At 42.6% G+C, this 24,374-nt stretch overlaps 1 protein-coding gene across 1 annotated transcript; it reads left to right on the forward strand.

The window, feature by feature from the left end:
• Nucleotides 1-6,521: 6,521 nt before the first annotated feature.
• On the forward strand, nucleotides 6,522-18,315 carry LOC144264990 (urea transporter 2-like). Its single transcript, XM_077817073.1, is given in 8 exon segments — nucleotides 6,522-6,571; nucleotides 6,573-6,722; nucleotides 7,445-7,573; nucleotides 8,851-9,043; nucleotides 9,696-9,843; nucleotides 15,482-15,616; nucleotides 17,188-17,237; nucleotides 18,127-18,315. Coding segments are annotated over 8 exon segments (1,044 nt in total).
• Nucleotides 18,316-24,374: the final 6,059 nt, after the last annotated feature.

A 24,374-nucleotide genomic window follows, 5' to 3' on the forward strand; every position in this document is an offset into this window, starting at 1 on the left:
TGAAAGGGGGGCGAATCCTTTTGCAGACTGAGGGAAAAGCCAGTCTCAGTCAAACTGGCAGAGGGGTGCATTACAATGGAATTGTGTTCTTCCACCCAGGAGCAGAGAGAAGGGATCATCTCAATTTAGTGCTGCAGACAGAGATGCTTTGAAAATCAAGGGTAGGTTTCCAGCTTAAGTGGCACTTAGGTGCCTGACTTCCACTGAAAGTCTTGTACCCTTGGAAATATACCCCTTGGTTTACACACAGGGGATGCATAACAGCCAGCCCTGGAGTATGTGTACATGCCTATGGAGTGTAACCCTCCCCTGGGCACGACTCGACCTGCCCCTGAGACACCTGAGGGGCCTCTCTTTTGCCTTGCACTTTGGACACACTTGCACAGCTTGTCATCTCAACAAAGCATCATTGAATTGAACTGGATTGGAATTGTATCTGGCTCTTCCCATTCTCAAAGCACTTGACAAGCATTAACTAGTCAATCCTCATCATACCTCTAGGAGAGAGGGACTCAGACACCCATTCTGCAGAAAATGAGAACTGAGTGAGTGAGGTCAGTGACTTCCCCACAAGGCTAATGAGGGACTGAGTGCAGGAGATGGGACTGAAACTCCACTCCAACCACAAGACCACACCTCTCTTCTGCCTGATTGTTCGTTGCATGTTATTCTTGCTTGCTTCCTCTCATTGCCTCACACTCTAAGGGTTTCCCTACACTTGTACCTTCTGTTCACCTTTTTTAAAATGCCACTTTCTGTAAGAAGTTAATGCAGTTTGATTTAGTTTTCCCTCTGTGCCTTTCCCTCAGCATTAGACAGTCCCAGCAGGCATTTACCTTCTCATGTTGCTTTCTTTTCTTGCCCATCAGATGGCATTATGGTTGAACATTTAATTGCATTGGAAGCCGATGAGTGCCAAGGAGATATCCAGACAAAGCAGAGGAACTTGTTTCAATTCGAACAGCAGTCTACACACTGGCCTGTGCGAAGGAGAAGTAAAGGTTCTGTTCAATCCCTTCCTGTCTTTCCTCTCTCACATGGTCCTGGACAGCCCTGATAGCAGAGCTTGAGATTTTGCAAGTGTAACCCAGATATTTTCATATTTTTGAGGGGGGTTCATAAAAGGAATTGAGTTTTGCTAGACCTTTTTCCTATCAATTCTGTTAAAACCGTACTTCTCTATGCAAGTGGGAGCCTGGGCTGTCTGAACAATGAAGAAATCCATAGTAACCAGGATCACCTTGCATGCCAAGAGGGAATAGCAAATTTGGGTGAGTTACTGAATGCTCAGTTGAAGATATTTTCAAGGGCCAGGTGCTCAGCACCTTCTGAACATATCAAGTTGTTTTGTTACCGTATTGGTCCCAGGATATTAGAGGGGGAAAAGTGGGTGAGGTAATTAATAATAATATTTACATCACTCACCTTGTGTCTCAGGTTCGGCACCTAAAGCCACTAATTGCTTGAAACTCTTGGTCCTTGGTCCTCATCCAGATGCCTTTGAAATTAGGTGTTTCCAGATTGCTCTGCAAATTCATTTGCCCTGCTACCTTCCTCCTCCCCAGCTTTCTAATGTTCTGTAATGGTCAGGATAACAAAAGTATCCTCATTCTGGAGGTGGGCTTTGTTTACTATTAAAGGTCCCATCACAAACAAGGAGGATTGTTTCAATTTAGACAAAAGAAAAGAGTTTAAACAGGGGACCCGCAGCCTACTCAGCTGTTATTAACTTTGGAGTTCACAGGGGGTCTCTTGCAGCGATACAGATGAAGCGATACAGATGTTGCTGCAGCTGGAATTCCAAAACCACATCCTATTGACAGGGTTGGTCCATAGTAATCTTACCCCTGAGAGATTTTCATACACTGATATGAAAGGGTATAGGTGCAGTGGGGAGGAAGTAGAAGCTTCTCCCATCAAGATGTTCCCACTGGACCATCAAGATTCTCAAGTACCTGTGGCTTTTTGTATGAGCTTTTGGAGAGATGAACTCAGATGATTCATCTCTACTAAATTACAGAGACGCACCTAATGCAGAGAGATGTCTGCAACCTGGAAGGAAAATCCCATTTTGATTCTCTCACCTCCTGATATGGCTCCAATGCCATGGATACTCCCATAGCTCAGGTACTTTTATGGGGCTCCTACCCCCATGATAGCACTGAGATCCACTTTCTTCACTTACAGAGGTAATGGGGTAGCTTTTCAAAGGGATGAGGCCTGGCCTCCCTCTTTGGTGGGCAAAATTTGTGCTTCTGAACGTAGCACCCTCATTTTGTGCAGCTGAGATGGACTGCAAACATGAACACCTGATTCAGACCCCGAGGCAGAGGCACAAGTATTCAGATTTGTGACCACAATTCAGTTGCAGCTGCAAATTGTGCCCACAATCGAGTGGCAGATGGATAATGCAAACATAAAAATATAGGCTGCCATTTTGAATATGTGGCCTAACATGGGGCATTGAGGAGAGGAGAACTTTAAGAAACCCGTAGCCCCAGTTCCAGCCTCCAAGTCCAGTTAATGTATAAACATGGGAGCTCTTCGGTGCCTAGCTACCACACCCAGACTTGGATGTCAGAAAATATCATGAGAAAGTTGGCCCGGATACCAAGATTATCACCTACTGTTTTGAAATATGCCATTAGATCTTTAATCTTCATCAGCATAGTCCCCCAGACACGGGCAGAAAAGATTTCAGTTTAATGTGAACGGAACCCTTAACTGTGGTGACATCTGTTAATAAATCAGCCATATCAACTATGGAGGCTGAACATACATTCTTTGCACAGCCAGAATGGCTGCTGATATCAGCTCATTTTGTAAGTCCAGAAAGAGTTAACTGGGAAGCCCTTAAAAATACATATAAGATTTATAGAGCTGGTCAGAAATTGCTAATTATTTTCATGGGAAAAGTTTTTAAAATCATTTCCTTTTTAATTTTCCAAAAAAAAAATCAATCTTTTGATGCAACCTTTAAACCAAACCCACCCCCCCACCCCCGATGTTTTCTGTGTTCAAAACCTGGGGAAAAAAGGGTTTTGCTAAATATTTTCAGTTTTTAAAATCCAAAACTTTTTACTGAAACCAGAGCAAAGCTATTTTTCACTTTTTGGCTCTGATTTTTTCACTGAAAAACTAGAAAGTTTCAACCAAACTAAAAGCTTTCTGAAAGAATGTTGACCAGCTCTAAAGATGTAAATGTTCCTAGAGATACCCTCTGCTATTTAGGTGCAAAGGTGATTTAAAAGTTAAAGATCAGTGCTATCCTCCCTGGAAAGAGAAATATTTTACAACAACCATCCTGAAGGAAAGTTATAATTGAAATGCTATTGTGGGATATGCCAGAGGTTTAACAAGCAACAATGCACAGCCATCCTGAGTGACTCAGAAGGTGTGCAGCCAATGCACATCCACCATGAGACGGAGGAATTTGAGGTGCAGTGAGCAAATCTATTTCTTCTGTACCTACAGTGTTCGGAAAAGTTGAACATCTGGATAGACGAAATGAGGATCAGTTTTCCCCTCCACACCACCAACAGGAGAATGAATCAGCTGTAAGTACTGGAGCTATTGCTTTCCCGCTTATTAAATCCAAGTAAAATTAGTGCAGAATTATTGGTGGGGTTTCAGTTTAAAAGATTTAGATTTCATGTAGGCATGAAATCTAAAAAGAAACTGCAAACATTTTTGCTTAAAACAACACTTTTCAATTTCACAAAGCCCTGAGTTACACTGAGCTTTGTTACTCAGTCATTTCAAAGTTTTAACATTGTATTGGTACCTTTTCTTCTGACATTTGTACCCCATTTGGACATCAGTGTCATCCCTCTGCCAAGCAGTAGCAGCTGTCCAGGGACTCGGGGGAGGGATAGCTCAGTGGTTTGAGCATTGGCCTGCTAAACCCAGGGTTGTGAGTTCAATCCTTGAGGAGGCCATTTAGGGATCTGGGGCAAAAATTGGGGATTGGTCCTGCTTTGAGCAGGGGGTTGGACTAGATGACCTCCTGAGGTCCCTTCCAACCCTGATATTCTATGATTCTATGACTTGCAGGCCAGCTTCCCAGTGGAGCAGAAATCAGTGAAGTGGGGCCCGAATATAGTCTAAGGCTACGTCTACACTGTGAGCTAGGGGTGTGATGCCCAGCTCACATAAACATACTTGTGCTAGTGTAAACCAACAGACCCCAGGCATCGGCAGGCAGGATCGAACCGGGGATCTTTGGAGCTTATTGCATGAGCCTCTACAGCGTGAGTGAAAAGCCAGCTGACTCTTAGCTAAGGCTGTAGAGCAAACTCATTAATCTGTCTCTCTAAGTGGTTTCGGTGCCACTAAACGGGACAGAACCCCACCCCCAGGAGTGTGTGGGTTACACTAGCTCAAGTATAAATAATAGTATACCCGTGGTATCATGCACAGCAGCACCATAGCTTAGCCATGCCAAGTACAAACCCGCCTGGACTACACAGGTAAGCTTCCCCTGCTACCGCGGCTACACTACTGCTTACATGCCTGAGGTGGGACTCACACCCCTGGCTCATAGTGTAGACACAGCCAAAGTGTAATATACATACCACTCCTAAAATGAGATGGTCAAACAGCATGCAGGGCAATCCCTTCCTCCAGGAATCTCAGCCCAGCACCAATGTTTGGTCTCCAGCAAGCAACTCTGTCTCAAGGATTGACTCCAGTCACAGAGAGCAAACTCTCTTGTTGCTCACACAGCTCCCCCTCTCCTGAAGATGCCTCTAAACCTAACCTTGCATAACCTGAAACTACCACAGCATGTCTTCCCATAAGCCAAAACTTGCTCACACGCTAAGAAAAAGAACTTGCACGACTCTATATGTCAGCACCCCCTGATGACTCCTGCCATAATAATATTTAAAAATAAATTTAAAAAATATCAGTGGCTTTGAAAACAAAACAGCTTGCCTTTGGAGAACTGTAGTAACATTCTCTCCTTTCCTGAAGAAGGATCTGAAGGGCAATATGGCTCCTGAAACCAAAATCACTGAAGAGAAAAGCACTAACAATCAGAACGGAGGGACAACAGGTGTGAAAAGCATCGGCAGAGCTGTGTCCTATATCATGGGAGGAACAAACATGTCTGGAGATGGATCTAAAGGTAAAGCAATTACCAGTCACAAGTATTGACTAAACAGTGTGGCCAATTGTTTGACTACACTTGTGGTTCATTCTTAAAAATGTTCAAGAGACCAAATAAGTGCCAAATTTACTGTCTAAAGACAAAACAGTATAATATGAAAAGGAGATATACATACCCTCCTGCCAGGTAGCAAATTTTCACGGCATGTTCAAAAAGTGTGCTTCAAAGATACGCGTTTCAGCTAGTAGTATTTATAGTATGGCTTTACAAGTTACCAACCTCTTTACACATCACTTGAACTTTAAGTTTAACCCACTAGTTTTGCCAGCTTGGTACCTCCCTATACTTTCCCATCCCTCATTTGAATGGTATATTCCAAATGTTGATGAGCCATAACAGGGCTCCCTAATTGTGCTTGGTACAAAGTATTCATGAATCTTTACTTTGACAAGTTTCCTATTTTCTAAAGTCAAAACTGACTTCAGCTTTGCAAACTTCTGTGGGCTGTTTGACATGGGTGAACAGAAATTGTGGGAAGAGCATAATGCATTTAATTAATGTAACCTTCCAATACCCATATATGTAAAGTATGTTATATTAATACCATTCACATAGTATCTATGAATGTGTATATTACATCGAACATATATGCATGGGCAAACACAACCATTGTCATTCCAGAGTTGTGGAGTGGTAATTGGTATCTTCTTATTGGCTTGATCATACATGTAGCATGCTCTTAATATGGGGAGATATGTTGGCGCAAGTCTCTAGGGGGAGCACTAGCAGCCTTTGCATCTTAAAGAGTCCTAGAATTGAGACTTACAGGGGAGAATAACTTGCAACACCCTTTTCTGCCTTCAGTGGGAGCCACCTCCACTGGCCAGTGTGTCTAGGGAACAGAGTCATGGCTGCACCTACTCCCTGCCCCTCTCTGCCCAGTTACTCCCAAGGAGAAGCATCTGGAGCACAAATGTAATGCGTTTTGGGGCAGCCCTTGTGGGCTGTGAAAGGCATGGGAGAGGACAATCTTTACCCCTTCCTACAGCCCTGCACAGTCACAATAGCCAGAAGCACAATCTAGTGCTAGACCTACACTAAGGTCCTTTCCTGCTGCTCTTGCTCAAGTTGAGTAGTCCTGTTAGCATCTGCAGTTTGACTTGCATATTTTCATACTCCTCAGCCTGAATAATGATGGTATTATGGGGTCCTAAGTGGCCCAATTTGCCAACAATCAAGCATGAAGTTTGAGTGCACAAGATCACCCATGCAGGTGCATGCCTACACGTACCCCTGGTTGAGAACCACGGCTTTAATGGTCACTTCTGGCCTTAAACTTCACTTCTGGCCTCCAAATCTATGCTATGGTGATACAAATAAAATAAGAATATCCCTCTACCTCTTCATTCTGATGATCTTTCCTCTTTCCAATAAACCTCTAGGGTTTCAATTTATTGACTGGGGGGACATCCCAGGTGATGTGTGTCAATAACCCTCTCAGTGGGTTTATCATGATTGCTGGATTCCTGGTCCAGAATCCCTGGTGGGCACTCACAAGCTCTTTAGGAACATCTGTCTCAACTTTAGCAGCACTTATTCTGAGTCAGGACAGGTATTTTTATCTCTTGTGGGTTGTTCTTGGTGCTGACCAAATTCACCTTTGAACTATGATTACTTTGGCACGAACATTCTTTGACAGTGCTAAGCAGCCAACAGAGTGTTAGCTCAAAGAACCTGCAATAAAGAATAGTTATGGACTAAAATGCAAATCACTGAGCTTCTACTCTGTGATTTCCAGGTAAAAAATGACACTTTTTAAAAAAATGTTTACTTGTTTTGTTGTTTCACACCACTGATTATAAAAATAGAAATAACTTTTAAAACCTGATTTTTTCTTCTCTGTTTATGCTGTTGGTTTCCTTTTTACAGTCTGCTTGGAACATTCCAGCTGGACTGTAATTCCTACTGCATTAGGGAACCCAGTTACCACCAGTTTCCATTGGCATTTTTCAATTTATTTTTGTGGAAACACTTAGGTAGGTCTTGGGTTTTGTTGCTGTAGATATTCTCTGTTAGAAGGACCTCCAGACATGGACAATTGCAAGCAAGCCATGGTTAGATCAAGGTTTTGCTACAAGCCCCAGCTGTTTACCTGTCAGACTCACCACATTGATCATTGCTTTCCACTTCTTCAGACACAGAACTTCCATAAATTACCTTACAGTTCACACACTCTTTCGTGGGGGCTTGAACGGATGTTATTATCTGGACAGCATAATCAGGGTCTTCTAATACATTTTTAAGTGAACATAAAGACTCATCTGTCTCCCACAGATCAGCCATAGAAACAGGACTCCATGGCTATAATGGGACCTTATTGGGATATCTCATGGCTGTGTTTTCTGACAAAGGAGACTATTATTGGTGGCTTCTACTGCCTGTAGTTGTTACATCCATGGCATGGTAAGTTGCTCTTCATTTTTTTTTAATGTGCAATCCTAAATATTTTATATTCTTAGATTGACTTTTTTTCTTTTACTGACCCATCAGTTATCTACTGTATCTTACTTGCATTTTTAATTAGTACAACTTGAAACAAAACTGTATTTACAGCTGGACAAATAAAGCTAAAAATTTCTGCTAATGCTTGTTTGCTTTTTTAAACTTCAGCCATGTTTGCGCTCTTTTTCAGTTCACTTTCTCCGGAGGTGAACATGAAAGGCAGTAAGACTCTTCTTAGGTCCTCCCGCAATCTAAAATCTTCCCACGTAAGATGTCAAAATATGACTCCACTTACAGTAGCTTGTGAAGATGTTCAGTATATAATCATATGTCCTCTGTGGGGTTTCACTAGGTATTGTGGGCTTAGTAGAGCTTGGCCCTTAGTAGAGCTTGGGTGGCCCACTGGATTTCTTGAAAGTAAGTGGTGCGTAGATGCCACATCCAGTAGATTTTACAGATCTTCACAATATGATCAGCACTTTCCTTTCTTGAGAGGATTGTTCAACAGTGAATAGTTAACTAGGTGACATTGAAATTATTACCATTAGACTTCTTGCTCTTATATTAATGGAATGTAACTGACCAAGGATCCAGCCATTAGCCACACCCAAACCCTGGATCTGAATGACCCAGAAGTAGGGGCAAGTTCTGGATCTGAACTTTACAGCTTGGGTCCATCTCTCTTTGTTTGCACAAGCTTACATTTGTGGATTCAGTGCTATTCCCGATGAAGTCAATGACACAACTCCCATTGACTTCAGCAGAAGCAAGATCATCCCAGTATGCTTGTAGAAAATGAATGGACATTATAGCTAGTTAATTTGGGGATAAGGGCCAAATTCTCAAAGGTATTTAGGCATCTACATCCCATTGGGACTTAGATGCCTAAATATGTTTAAGGATCTGTGCCAAAGTACCATACTTTCTGCTGTTTTGCTTACTGCTAGAGGCTGACTCGATTGGTGTAAGTGACCCCCTGCAATACCAGTCACTTATAAGTACAGGGAAGACTGTTTGTGTTCACCCTAATCATTGTAAACCCTAAAGATAAAAGGAGGATGCAGAAAGCAACCCATAGGTAACAGATGCCATCACAAGAGATGGATGGAGATAAATCTACGAAGAGATTGTTCTCCTTTTGGGTTCAGCCAGTTACAGGTGAAGATGTTTTCCACCACCCTCACTGGTATGTAGAATTTATTACTGCTGTCTGAAAGATCTTGTTCTTCTCCTTTCAGCCCCGTTCTTTCCGGTGCTTTAGGCTCAGTCTTTAGTAAATGGGATCTTCCTGTTCTCACCCTGCCTTTCAATATTGCCATGTCTCTTTACTTGGCTGCCACTGGATACTATAACCTCTTCTTCCCTACCACTCTCATTCAGCTTGTAACATCAGTGCTGAACATCACCTGGTCTGAAATCGAAGTGCCACTGGTAAGGTCCACTAAAGGCAGAATCATTCCACTCCATTGCACATAGTCTCTGGGAAAGAAGGGTATTAAATTCTGCATAATCCCAAAACATGGAGCACAGAACTACATAAAAGGGAATTGGAATGGATTTGGCTGGTGCCAAGGAAAGTGCCAAACTGGTAGCAAAGCAAACTGATGTCTAATATTTATCCACAGAACAGGTGTAGAGGATGGTCAGTGTGACAGACTTCTTTATTACTGTGCCGCAGCACTGAATCACTCCCAAAATTGGAACAAAACCAGAAAAAAATTGAAATTCCCTACGAAAGGACATTTAAAAAAATCCATTTATAATGTAACATAAAATAAAATTTAAAACCAAAAAGTCATTTCAAAACAAAAATTAAAACATTCCATTCCAATAAAGGGAAAGTTTCAATCTTATCAGAATGCTTGTTCCCCCTACCCACTCTCAATTTTTTCCAAAATGAAATTTCATTGAAATTGACATATTCCTAGGGGAAATTTTCATTTTTGGAGAACAGCATTTTCCAGCAGACAATCTACTCTCGGAAGATTTCCAACTAGATCTAATAAAATATCATGCTACATCCCCTGTGGTTACAACCCTGTCATTAACTCTGGCATGTCATTTTTTGTATTTGATTTTGCAGTTGCTAAAATCCATTCCGGTGGGAATCGGTCAGGTGTTTGGTAGTGACAGTCCCTGGAGTGGTGGCATTTTTCTGCTCGCTGTGTTCATAGCATCACCGCTCGTCTGCGTATACACTGCAGTTGGGTCAGCAGTGAGCATGCTGGCAGGTATGCAGTTTATCCCACTGAGTACCTGGTCCTACACTTTCAGAACTTTTTTTTTAAGTCATCCTATAAATCTACCAGCCTGTTTTAACCAGTGTTATACCAATAAAATAAGAAAAGGAGTACTTGTGGCACCTTAGAGACTAACCAATTTATTTGAGCATGAGCTTTCGTGAGCCACAGCTCACTTCATCAGATGCATACCGTGGAAACTGCAGCAGACTTTATATATACACAGAGAATATGAAACAATACCTCCTCCCACCCCACTGTCCTGCTGGTAATAGCTTATCTAAAGTAATCATCAGGTTAGGCCATTTCCAGCACAAATCCAGGTTTTCTCACCCTCCACCCCCCCACACAAATTCACTCTCCTGCTGGTGATAGCCCATCTAAAGTGACAACTCTTTACACAATGTGCATGATAATGAAGTTAGGCCATTTCCTGCACAAATCCAGGTTCTCTCACTCCCTCACCCCCCTCCAAAAACCCACCCCCATATACACACAAACTCACTCTCCTGCTGGTAATAGCTCATCCAAACTGACCACTCTCCAAGTTTAAATCCAAGTTAAACCAGAACATCTGGGGGGGGGGTAGGAAAAAACAAGAGGAAATAGGCTACCTTGCATAATGACAATGTGATTTATGCCATCATGTGCCAGCAATGCCCCTCTGCCATGTACATTGGTCAAACTGGACAGTCTCTACGTAAAAGAATAAATGGACACAAATCAGATGTCAAGAATTATAACATTCATAAACCAGTCGGAGAACACTTCAATCTCTCTGGTCACGCAATCACAGACATGAAGGTCGCTATCTTAAAACAAAAAAACTTCAAATCCAGACTCCAGCGAGAAACTGCTGAATTGGAATTCATTTGCAAAGTGGATACTATTAATTTAGGCTTAAATAGAGACTGGGAGTGGCTAAGTCATTATGCAAGGTAGCCTATTTCCTCTTGTTTTTTCCTACCCCCCCCCCCCAGATGTTCTGGTTTAACTTGGATTTAAACTTGGAGAGTGGTCAGTTTGGATGAGCTATTACCAGCAGGAGAGTGAGTTTGTGTGTGTATGGGGGTGGGTTTTTGGAGGGGGGTGAGGGAGTGAGAGAACCTGGATTTGTGCAGGAAATGGCCTAACTTCATTATCATGCACATTGTGTAAAGAGTTGTCACTTTGGATGGGCTATCACCAGCAGGAGAGTGAATTTGTGTGGGGGGGTGGAGGGTGAGAAAACCTGGATTTGTGCTGGAAATGGCCTAACCTGATGATTACTTTAGATAAGCTATTACCAGCAGGACAGTGGGGTGGGAGGAGGTATTGTTTCATATTCTCTGTGTATATATAAAGTCTGCTGCAGTTTCCACGGTATGCATCTGATGAAGTGAGCTGTGGCTCACGAAAGCTCATGCTCAAATAAATTGGTTAGTCTCTAAGGTGCCACAAGTACTCCTTTTCTTTTTGCGAATACAGACTAACACGGCTGTTACTCTGAAACCAATAAAATAGAAAGCAGCAGGATCTTATTAAAGGGGATAAGACAAAATGTCACATTTATTGTGAATACAGAAAGAATCATAGTAGGCAGTCAGTTATAGCTATAACATTTCATTCAGTTTCACATTCATTCACACATTCATTCATACACACACACAGGTTCTGCAAATTTGTTATAGTTACCAGCCTAGAGGTTGCTCATGCCAAGTTACTGGCCAGGTAACTTGGGCATGAGGGTGGAGCCGAGTCTTTGACAGATGCGCATCCGATGCTCCTGGAGAACCAGACTCAAAGTTCTCAGTTTTTAGAGTCCATTTTTATAGGAATTTATTCCTATGCCAGTCTATGGGAATTGCTTCATCATGCTGTTGCTGAATCAATCAGCAGATGGCACGTTCCTGATTGCTCCATGCCGCCAGATGGTATCTTGTTCTTTGGATCTCCCATCCTTGAGGCTGTTGGGTGGACTCCAGTCTCCCCTCCGGGGGTCATCCAGTTGTCTCCACTCTGTGCATTCTTCAGCTGATGGACACTGCATTCTTAGGCTGGCACCTCCCTGATCATTCATCTATTATTATCTACACCAAGCATCCATCCACATACATCCTCTATCTCTATTTTAATCACAATTGTTAACAAAGCGAGATAAATGCAATGAAAGGGTGGGGAGTCTCTGTGTGCTGTTTCTGTTGTTACAAAGTATCGCTTTGAGTCTCTCTCTGTCTTAGCATGTACTAACACAAGTAGCAGCTTGCAAGTTTCAACACAGAGAGGGAGAGAAACAGTAACAAAAAATGGTTTCAGAGTAGCAGCCGTGTTAGTCTGTATCCCTAAAAAGAACAGGAGTACTTGTGGCACCTTAGAGACTAACAAATTTATTTGAGCATAAGCTTTCGTGAGCTACAGCTCACTTCATCGGATGCATGCAGTGGAAAATACAATGGGGAGATTTTATATACACAGAGAACATGAAACAATGGGTGTTACCATACAGGTGAGCTATTACCAGCAGGAGAACCGGGGGGGGGGTGCTGAGGGGGGCCTTTTGAAGTGATAATCAAGGTGGGCCATTTCCAGCACTTTACAAGAACTGTGGGAGGGGAAATAAACAAGGGGAAATAGTTTTACTTTGTGTAATGACACATCCACTCCCAGTCTTTATTCAAGCCTAAATTAATTGTACATTGGTCAAACTGGACAGTCGCTACGTAAAAGAATAAATGGACACAAATCAGATGTCAAGAATTATAACATTCATAAACCAGTCGGAGAACACTTCAATCTCTCTGGTCACGCAATCACAGACATGAAGGTCGCTATCTTAAAAAAAAAAACTTCAAATCCAGACTCCAGCGAGAAACTGCTGAATTGGAATTCATTTGCAAATTGGATACTATTAATTTAGGCTTAAATAGAGACTGGGAGTGGCTAAGTCATTATGCAAGGTAGCCTATTTCCTCTTGTTTTTTCCTACCCCCCCCCCCCCCAGGATGTTCTGGTTTAACTTGGATTTAAACTTGGAGAGTGGTCAGTTTGGATGAGCTATTACCAGCAGGAGAGTGAGTTTGTGTGTGTATGGGGGTGGGTTTTTGGAGGGGGTGAGGGAGTGAGAGAACCTGGATTTGTGCAGGAAATGGCCCAACTTGATTATCATGCACATTGTGTAAAGAGTTGTCACTTTGGATGGGCTATCACCAGCAGGAGAGTGAATTTGTGTGGGGGGGTGGAGGGTGAGAAAACCTGGATTTGTGCTGGAAATGGCCTAACCAGATGATCACTTTAGATAAGCTATTACCAGCAGGACAGTGGGGTGGGAGGAGGTATTGTTTCATATTCTCTGTGTATATATAAAGTCTGCTGCAGTTTCCACGATATGCATCCGATGAAGTGAGCTGTAGCTCACGAAAGCTCATGCTCAAATAAATTGGTTAGTCTCTAAGGTGCCACAAGTACTTCTTTTCTTTTTGCGAATACAGACTAACACGGCTGTTACTCTGAAACCTTAATTGTATACAGTTTGCAAATTAATTTCAATTCAGCAGTCTCTCGTTGGAGTCTGTTTCTGAAGTTTTTTTGTTGAAGAATTGCCACTTTAGGTCTGTAATCGAGTGACCAAAGAGATTGAAATGTTCTCCGACTGGTTTTTGAATGTTATAATGTTATATGGTAATGCCCCTCTGCCATGTACATTGGCCAAATTGGACACTCTCTACATAAAAGAATAAATGGACACAAATCAGACATCAAGAATTATAACATTCAAAAACCAGTCGGAGAACACTTCGACCTCTTTGGTCACTCAGTTACGGACCTAAAAGTGGCAATTCTGCAACAAAAAAACCCCCAGTAGCCATCCTGAATTGCAGCTGTAAACATTAACAATGAACAGCACAGTAACAGACTTAGCTCTTATGTGTCCCTGCCTACATCTGATACACAGAACACACAGTTAGTGGGTTACACTGGCAAATGAATGTGTAAAGTGAAGGTGGTTAGGAGCACTCTTAGCACTACTGCATATTCCTTCTTAAAAGTCACATCGTCCATGTTGCTAAAATAGGACCCAGCTGCAGCGCATCACAGCCAGGAGCAACCACTGAGTTTATTTATCCTGAGATCACTGACCTCCTTTGGCTCTGCATACACAGGGAAGGGGAGCTTCTGACTGGGACACTTGGGTGGGGAGCAAGGACTTGGGAAACGGAGACTCAGTTCAGTAAACAGTCTGTGTTTTCCAGGTACAGATGAGCTGTGATCACTGAATAGCAGATAGCTGCACAGCAGCAATGTTCAGAGTTCATATGCCTGGAATAAGAGGCAGCCGCCCCTGTGATTGGGCAGGTAGATAACAACAGGAAGTGAATGGGGAGCCTGTGTCCTAATGCACCCATGGGTGGATTTTAGGGGAGGGGACAGAATGGAATAACTGAAGGAGGGTTTTAGCTAGGAGACCAGGGTTCACACCCCACCTCTGAGAGAAAGTGCTGAGGGATCTTTTATGACAATGTGGGACCAGTGAGTTGGTTATGTCTAAAAGGCAGGGGCCCCAATGTTGCAAAAACAGTTGCTCGTGCACACGCTTATACCAGCATGGAAGCCCACTGACTACATGATCTGACCCAGGGCTTGGCTAACCCTTACCTTATAATTTGCATAGATGATGACTCCTGCGCTTCCCAGATCAAATATCTCCCTCTGCTCACAGCCTTTTACACACACTTTGCCCTGGGGCAAATCTCCAACCTCTTACTAGAGTTCTGTATAAAAGACAGGCGTATATATAGGCATACATGGTAGATAGCTAATGTAAAAAGTGCTGTCTACCAGCATGGAAGATTAAGTAACATTGCTCATAAATTTGTAGGTTCAATAAAGCCGTTATTATTGCACACTGTGAAAGGGTTCCTGATTAATGCCACATGCAAGTGGCATGGGGAAGCTCAGGTCTTTGGTGCTCAGAAAACCTGTGATCAGCAGAAATGCTTCCTTGGAACGAATGGAAAAATTACAAACATCAGCCACAACTCTCCCTTTTCCCTACCCAATGATGATAAAACAATTAACAGTTGGTTTTAAAAATCCTCCTGTTTGCAACCCATATGTTGCAGCATTCTGTTCTATTGTATTTTGTGTAGGTTTTTATACCACCCTTACCACTGTAATATCTGCACACCTTCCAGTAGTGCATTAAGTAACATGGCTAATATCTCACATGATTCAGCTCTCCCTGCCTCCCTCCCCCCCGGGGGGGAGGGGTGTTGGAGAATTGTGTGTGAAGTGCAGTTTTGTTTTGTAAATGTCCACACTGATCTGCGTTGATGTTAGAGAAGGCTGGTCAAAGAACTACACCTTCAGATTTTAAGCTGGTGATGTTGGAGATGGAATTCATGATTGTCCTGAGCTCCTATGCTCATATTTAAGAAGCAGAAAGTGAAACTGATCATCAGTCTATTTTAATTACCCTTTGCAACACGTAGTGCAAGGAGTAAACAAGCTGCAGAAAGGGTGGCAGGGCATTGGAAGTCTGAATTATTTGAATGTCAGCACTAGTAACAAAGAGAAAGAAACCAGTGATGTTAATAACGAGTGATTTTTTTTTAATGCGAGTTTCACTTGATGTGTCTCCCTTGATTTATAGGCTTGACTGCTGCAGCGCCCTTTGCTGGGATCTACTCTGGCTTTTGGGGCTACAACAGTGTCCTCGCCTGCATTGCAATAGGAGGCACATTCTACGCTCCCACATGGCACACCCACTTGCTAGCAGTTGCCGGCGGCATGCCTGCTACCATCCTTCGTTTTAAATGCACCCAGGCCTTGTGAAAGATGCTAGATGTGCAATCCCAGAGAATGATTGATTAGCTTGGGCTAAAATATTCCATTTGGGCACCAGCCCATGTTTTTCAGGGAGAGGGCAGATCCACACGCTGAAAAGGGACCTCAGGGAGAGACCGTGCCTCAGGGAAGTTCAATCTCATCCCAAGCCTCCCACTGCACTGGTGCATGTGCACAGCTGCCCGCTCCCACGGCATGCCCAGCATGCTCCATGGGTAGTGCTGGTCAGAAAATAGGGGTTTTCCTCAGAAAATGATGACCTTTCAGCTAAATATAAAAAATATATATATATTCTGGCTGAAAACTGAAATATTTTAATTCAAAATGGCACCACCATGCCCCATGGGAGTTGTAGTTTAGATGCCTCGTGCTCCCATTCTGCTCTATAGGCCTGGACTACATGTCCTACGAGGCACCACTTTCTCCCATGTTGGTGAGGGGAAAAGGTGCATCATAGGGGTCATGACACTTCGTGGAAGACATAGTCACTGTGAGAGCTCAGAGAGGAGAATGGGAGCAAAAGGCACCCGCACTACGGCTTTCATTAGGCACAGCAGCGCCATTTTGAATGAAAATATTTCCACTTTCAGTGAAAACTGTAAACTTTTCTGATTTTAGGCATTCCATTTTTCAATGAAGTGTCAAAATTTCCCATACAGAGCAGGTGCCCTTCACAAAAAAATTAATTGAGTCAAAAACCCAAATTTCTTTTGGAAAACACTTTCAATGGGAAATTTTCAATCAGCCTTAGCTATAGGGGGGTGTAGAGAGAAGGAGCAGATTTATGGGCCTCCCTCCCCATTCCATTTGGGAGAAATTCAGACACAGAGCAGTTTTTAACCAGTTTTTCATTCTGTAAACTCCTTTTCATGCTCACACACAACATGGCAGGATGCAAGGTAAGCACAGAATGTGCCCTCCGTCAACGATGAACAGAAGTTATGCACGATGCAGGAATCATTGGGTGACGCTCTATGGCCTGTTATACAGGAGGTCAGACTAGGTGAACATAATGGTCCCTTCTGGCCTTCGGCTATGTCTACAGTACAGCCTATGTTGGCAAAATTTATGTCACTCAGGAGTGTGAATATTCGACCCCCTGAGCCACATAAGTGACACCGACATAAGCACTCGTGTGCACAGCACTATGTTGCCAGGAGAGTTTCTCCCGCCGATATAGCTTCTGCAACTTCCGGAGGTGGTTATTTTTAAGCCAATGGGAGAGCTCTCTCCCATCGGCATAGGGCGTCCTCACCAGACGCGCTGCCATGACGCCTCTGTATCGGTATAGCTGGGCTCCTGCAGCATTGTACGTATAGACAAACCCTTAAAATCTATGAATGCCAAACATTTGTGCCCGGCATTGATCCATAGAAAAAACAAGGATGCATGTCTCTGTATCTATGAGGAGGTACAGTTAGGGGATCTGGGATTGTGGTGTAATTTTTGCTAGCTGTCTAATGCTGCGAGCAAACACATTTTAACCTGAAGTTTCCTTTGTCCTTTTCACAGCCTTCTTTTGTGCCCATCTGGGAGCAGCACTTGCTAATTCCCTCTCTGTGGCAGGTATTTTTTTATTGTTATTTTCTAATTTTCAGTTCCCAGGACTGTTCAGAGGCTGCTGGCAAGAATGAGATATGGACACTAGAGAGGCAAGGTGGGTGAGGAACAACTTTTATTGGAACAACTTCTGTTCGTGAGAGACAAGCTTTTGAGCTACACAGAGCTCTTCTTCAGGTCTGGGAAAGGTACTCAGGGCAGGTCTACACTTAAACACTGCATTGGCACAGCTGCAACACTTTAGCGAAGGCCCTCTAAGCCGATGGGAGAGAGCTTCTCCCACTGGCTTAGTTAATCCTCCTCCACGCAAGGTGGTAGCTATGTCAAGAGAAGATATTCTCCCGCCGACATAGCACTGTCTACACTGGCACTTAGGTTAGTATAACAATGTCGTTCAGGGGTGTGGATTATTCACACCCTGGAGCAACATAGGCATACCGAACTAATTTTGTGGTGTAGACCAGGCTCAGCATGTCACCACTAAATACAAGTTCAAATAGATAGTTTAGCATAAGTAGTTATCACATCCATTCAAGGTGAAGTGGCCTGTTAGCACTCTTGAAAAGGGGGGTTAGTGAGTTACAGATTGTTGTAATAAGCCATAAATCCAGTTTCATACAACATGGGGACATGAGTCTACTAGGAACTGGATGAGACAACCAACTCATTTCTCATTTCACACTGAGCAGCTGTTTGGTCACCAGCAACCTAAGGCTCTGTAGCCCATCATACAGCCTGTATGCTACAGTCTATGCTCTCTCTCTCTCTCTTTATTTATTTATTTAACAACGGGCTTGTTTTGAAGGTCCATGGTTCTTTGCTTTGCACCTATCTAGGGTTGAAGAATTAAGAAAATTGTGAGTGGCATGATCAAGATCCTTTTTCTTTCAGTTTGGATTATCAGCCTGCACCTGGCCTTTCTGCTTCTCCGCATTTCTCTTCCTGCTACTAACTACAGAAAACTCTGCCATCTACAAGCTGCCACTCTGCAAAGTCACTTACCCAGAAGCCAACCATGTCTATTACCTGACAGTGGAAAGAAACAGGAAGGCAACAGTGATGACAAAAATAGCAGTCTGACATGCCTTCCTAATGCAGTTGTACAGCTCTGCTCCAAATATGTGAACTAAATCTTCCTTGGGACATTTCTAAACAAAACGATACTGTATTTTGTTTACAGAAGATGATGATTTTCTTTTGTGTATCATGAAATGGATGTACTGTAAGTTCTGAATTGTAATGGATTTCATTTCAGAATTAAGCTGCCTTGCTGTTAGCTGAGCCTTTACACACTCATTTCATATGATGGTATGATGGGATAAAATGATTTTGGCAATTAATTGATCTTTAACTATTCATGGTAAATAGGCCCAATGGCCTGTGATGGGATGTTACCTGTATTATATTCATTGTTTTGTTATTCTGCTTTATTATATATAGTAGTATTGCAAGGATCCTACAGGCTTTTATCCTGTAAGATTTGGCTTTAGCAGATAGTGTGAGGCTTGAGGCCTATAACCCTTGGCATAGATAAATTTAAGTAACTCAGGAGTTATAGGGAACTGAAAGTAGCATGCAAGAGGGGGAATTTTATCCAGAATACCATCATCAGCCACCCATGAACATAGCTGACACAGGCATCTGGAAGGTTCCAGACAGAACGTCCAACCACAAAGGCACTATGTCAACAAATTGACATGTATGCTAATAGGGTAACATCAAACATACACTAATCTATAGAAAACGGACACCTTAAGGAGAGGAAATACAAATAAGGACCCCTATTGAATATACATTGGACATGGTAATGTCAGCATAACCTACTATAAAAAGTAATATCCCATGGGTAGCAACGAGAGAGATGTAGACCTTGGGAGGGGCCAGAATAATGGCCACCGGGGAAGAGGAGGACAGTGACGGTGATAAAAAAGATAATGGTTAACATTCCAGGGTGTAAGTATGGCCGTCCAAATGTACTTTCTGTATTATCTCTATCTGCTGATCTTTATATATATGTGTGTGTGTGTGTGTGTAAGAGTTCCTATAGTGTAAGTGTTGTACATGTGCATGTCAGGGTTCCCAAATTATATGTTAATTTTACAATACTCTAACTGGGCCTGATCTTGGGACAACACCCAGTTTACCCTCAAATTACAATTGTATATCCCTGTTAATTGTATACCTGTTAATTGTATACACCTGTTAACCCTCAAGTTACAATTTTATGCACCCAACTTTGTATACACCCAATTGTATACACCCAGCTTTGGGTCAGGCTACAGATGGCACCCCAGATGGGACTTTTGGTGTTTCCACTATGTGTTTGGGGATGTCTGAATCTGGTGTTTAGGTTCTGGCTCATCTACGAGTGACTGGGATAATGGGCATCCTGAGGATTCTGACTAAAGCAAATGAGAGTGACGTTAACAAACACTGGTTCCTGACACTAGTATTCCTGAAATGAAGATATGCCTGATCTGAGGATCTAGTCACATTGATTGAGCTGGTCCTCAGTCAGAGACAGCCAAAAAAGGAATGTGGAGTTCTAAAGCGTCTAAGGGAAAAAAGCATTACACCCAGGCCCCAAGCCATCAGCAGCTCAGAGACTCAATCTTAAAAGGGACACAATCAACTTTCACCAGAGTTTTGATCACTTTTTTAACTTCTGTTTCCAAAACACACAGCAACCTGAAAAAGAAAACCCAACCTATCGTGGCTCCCTTTGGAACCCGAATAGCATTTTAATTAAGTAGCATGGCATGTTTGCATTTCTTTTGCCTCTTCTACAATATACCCTGCACATGTTCTGGGGCAAATGCACATTCCTTCCATAGTTTAACTTCTATAACATTATCCGTATTGATTTTTACATAAGGTGTAACTCTTTGTTTTTTTGCTTACAGAGTTTTCATGTACCTTTATCAAAGTGACAGTCTGATTACTCAGACCATTTTAAGGCTCGGTGTTTCTAACATTGCTTCTTTTTGTTTTGTGCACCTCACCCCTGCTGTTGCTTCAGAGGGGCACTGTCTTTTTTCATTTCTTATTATTTATTTATTTACTATAGCTCTCATCTGCTATTTTGTTACAAAAACCAACCAACCAAACAAAAAGAATCCAGAATTTTTTTTTCTATTCTCCTGATTTTGACTGCCCTGCTGCAGCCACAACTTAAAAACATTTTAAATTTTGTAAAGCATTGAGTTACCTTTTAAGTGTTCAATGCCAAATCCCAAAGCCAAACAACACTAATTACCTGTGTCTAGCAAAAAGGTCTGTCAGTTTTGCAACTTTGAATAAAAGAGTCGAATGGATTTTTAGTGGCATTATTTAAAACAAAAACAAAACAAATTGATCCTTAGAACTTTACATATTTACACACACACAGATAGATACATACACATTTTCTTTTCCTTAACATCCCTTCCACACTGCTCTGTTTTTTACATCTTACATTCCCTTTATACATTTGAGGCAGTTACGTTCCAATAGAACCCCCTCATGTTCTTTTAGCAAATCTGACTAAATTGTCCAGTCAAATGATTTTAATCAGATAGTTTATTTTTGCCTGGCTAATTTACAGACATTCCTTTGGAAAAGGGCCCATTTTTCTTTCAGAATGGCTGCAAAGAAACCAAGCCCTGGTCTACACTAGGACTTTAGGTCGAATTTAGCAGCGTTAAATAGATGTAAACATGCACCCGTCCACACGATGAAGCCCTTTTTTTCGACTTAAAGGGCTCTTAAAATCGATTTGCTTACTCCACCCCTGACAAGTGGATTAGCGCTTAAATCGGCCTTGCCGGGTCAAAATTGGGGTACTGTGGACACAATTTGACAGTATTGGCCTCCGGGAGCTATCTCAGAGTGCTCCATTGTGACCGCTCTGGACAGCACTCTCAACTCAGATGCACTGGCCAGGTAGACAGGAAAAGAACCGCAAACTTTTGAATCTCATTTCCGGAGACTGCGGGAACTGTGGGATGGCTACCCACAGTGCAACTCTCCAGAAGTCAACTCTAGCCTCGGTCCTGTGGAAGCACTCCGCTGAGTTAATGCACTTAATGCACTTAGAGCATTTTCTGTGGGGACACACACACTCAACTATATAAAAACGATTTCTAAAAAACCGACTTCTGTAAATTCGACCTAATTTCATAGTGTAGACATACCCCAAGAATGCTCTTTCTCTAACACTTTTCCTTTTTAACATTTTCACAAAGTTTAGCTGCTTAGTTCCCTCCAGCCTCTGCAGAGTTAACTTTTTCACTCTCTTTTCTCTTTGTAATTCTGCCTGGGGGTGTCGTACATAGGACCTTCTCCCCCTTCACCTGCTGTAAGGGCTGCTACCTGTTTAGAGGCAAAGCCCAATTTTTGTCTCAGACTCTTAATTAGTGATTCACAATGACTATGATTTGCAGGTGCTCTGCCCTGCTTCAAGGTTAATTTCTTTACCATACCTTGGAGTACATGATTCGCTCTTTCAATTTTCTCAGAGGCTTTAGCTTGGTCTGCCAGGAATCTTTCTCTCTTTTTGCATTCCTGGAGTGCCTCTTTCACTATTTTCAGCTGACTTTGGGTATTTGTAGCCAGCACTTTCCAATTGTCTGCTCCCTTTTCTGTTTGTGCCTTTTCCTCTTTACATGAAGACAAGCAGTGGTAAGAATCCTTACATGCCTCCCACAACAACCAAATTGCTGCATCTCTTTTGGCAGCACTAGAAGGTTTGTATATGAGGATATACTGAGCCCATCTATCCTCTAGGTCCGAAATAGTGCAGACATCAGCTAGGGCTTGTTTAGTCCGAGGACAGTGCCCAAATTTTTGAAGGATTTGTTTAACAGGTGTAATGTTTTTTAACAAAAGGTGAGGTTGGAGTTCCTTATGGAAATTGTTGAAATCATGGTGGAATTCATCAAGGGCTTCTTTTCCATGGGTCCAGATGATGAAGATGTCATCAATATAGCGCAAGTAGAGTAGGGGCGTTAGGGGACGAGAGCTGAGGAAGCATTTTTCTAAGTCAGCCATAAAAATGTGGGCATACTGTGGGGCCATGCGGGTACCCATAGCAGTGCCGCTGATCTGAAGGTATACATTGTCCCCAAATGTGAAATAGTTATGGGTAAGGACAAAGTCACAAAGTTCAGCCACCAGGTTAGCCGTGACATTATCGGGGATAGTGTTCTTGATGGCTTGTAGTCCATCTTTGTGTGGAATGTTGGTGTAGAGGGCTTCTACATCCATAGTGGCCTGGATGGTGTTATCAGGAAGATCACCGATGGATTGTAGTTTCCTCAAGAAGTCAGTGGTGTCTCGAAGGTAGCTGGGAGTGCTGGTAGCATAGGGCCTGAGGAGGGAGTCTACATAGCCAGACAATCCTGCTGTCAGGGTGCCAATGCCTGAGATGATGGGGCGCCCAGGATTTCCAGGTTTATGGATCTTGGGTAGTAGATAGAATTTCCCAGGTCGGGGTTCCAGGGGTGTGTCTGTGCAGATTTGATCTTGTGCTTTTTCAGGGAGTTTCTTGAGCATGATTTCAACAATTTCCATCCTACCATCAACCTCAGCCTGGTCCAGTCCACACAAGAGATCCACTTCCTGGACACTACAGTGCTAATAAACGATGGTCACATAAACACCACCCTGTACCGGAAACCTACTGACCGCTATTCCTACCTACATGCCTCCAGCTTTCACCCTGACCACACCACATGTCAAGAATTATAACATTCATAAAGCAGTCGGAGAACACTTCAATCTCTCTGGTCACGCGATTACAGACATGAAAGTTGCGATATTACAACAAAAAAACTTCAAATCCAGACTCCAGCGAGAAACTATTGAATTGGAATTCATTTGCAAATTGGATACAATTAACTTTGGCTTGAATAGAGACTGGGAATGGCTAAGTCATTATGCAAGGTAACCTATTTCCCCTTGTTTTTTCCTCCCCCTCCCCCTCAGACTTTCTTGTTAAACCCTAAATTTGTGCTGGAAATGGCCCACCTTGATTATCATACACATTGTAATAGATAAGCTATTACCAGCTATTACCAGCAGGAGAGTGGCATGGGGGGAGGTATTTTTTCATGCTTTGTGTGTATAAAAAGATCTTCTACACTTTCCACAGTATGCATCCGATGAAGTGAGCTGTAGCTCACGAAAGCTTTTGCTCAAATAAATTGGTTAGTCTCTAAGGTGCCACAAGTACTCCTTTTCTTTTTGCAAATACAGACTAACACGGCTGTTACTCTGAAACCTGTCAGTAAGCAGCTAGTTATAGCTCTAACGTTCCATTCAATCTCATATTTATTCACACATTCACTCAAACACACAAATGCTCATCTGACAAGGCCCTGCTCCCTCCTCATGTCCAGGCCACCTGGCCAGTGGCTTGGCATGAGCAACTCTAAAGCTGGTAACTATGATAACAACCTTGCAGAACCTGTGTGTGTGTATGAATGAATGTGTGAATAAATATGAAATTGAATGGAATGTTAGAGCTATGTAAGATCTTCTAAACTTTCCACGGTATGCATCCGATGAAGTGAGCTGTAGCTCACGAAAGCTTATGCTCAAATAAATTGGTTAGTCTCTAAGGTGCCACAAGTCCTCCTTTTCTAACTGCTTACTATGATTCTTTCTGTATTCACAGTAAATGTGGCACTTTGTCTTTTCTCCTTTAATAAGATCCTGCTGGTTTTTATTTTATTGGTATAACACAGTCCTGGGATGATCCTGTTGGCCACTATGTCCCTCCCAGGTAGGGTTACAGCCTTTGAAATGCAAAAATACCCAGCCAGCCCGCCCTCCTCACGGCAAGTCTGAGGCAACCCCAAACATAAGGCAACTCCGCAACCGCTACCTTCAACAGCGACTTATAGTATCTGGAGAGATAGCCCATATAGATATGATTGATCATATCAATGATAAATTACGGGACTTTGTTTTATCAGCACATTTTGCCATCTAGGCTTTGTAGTCTGGTTTGTTTAACCAGTTGTGACTGACTGGGCTGTTTCTGATGCAAGCTTTTTTTCCGGGGGTGAAGTAGGATCACTCGCACCGTAGTGCTGCTCTTCTATTATTTAATTATACCTTGCATGTCTCCTCACACTCACATGACTCAAACCCTTGTT

Source organism: Eretmochelys imbricata, chromosome 5 (genome assembly GCF_965152235.1).
Source record: "Eretmochelys imbricata isolate rEreImb1 chromosome 5, rEreImb1.hap1, whole genome shotgun sequence".
Classification (NCBI taxonomy): domain Eukaryota; kingdom Metazoa; phylum Chordata; order Testudines; family Cheloniidae; genus Eretmochelys; species Eretmochelys imbricata.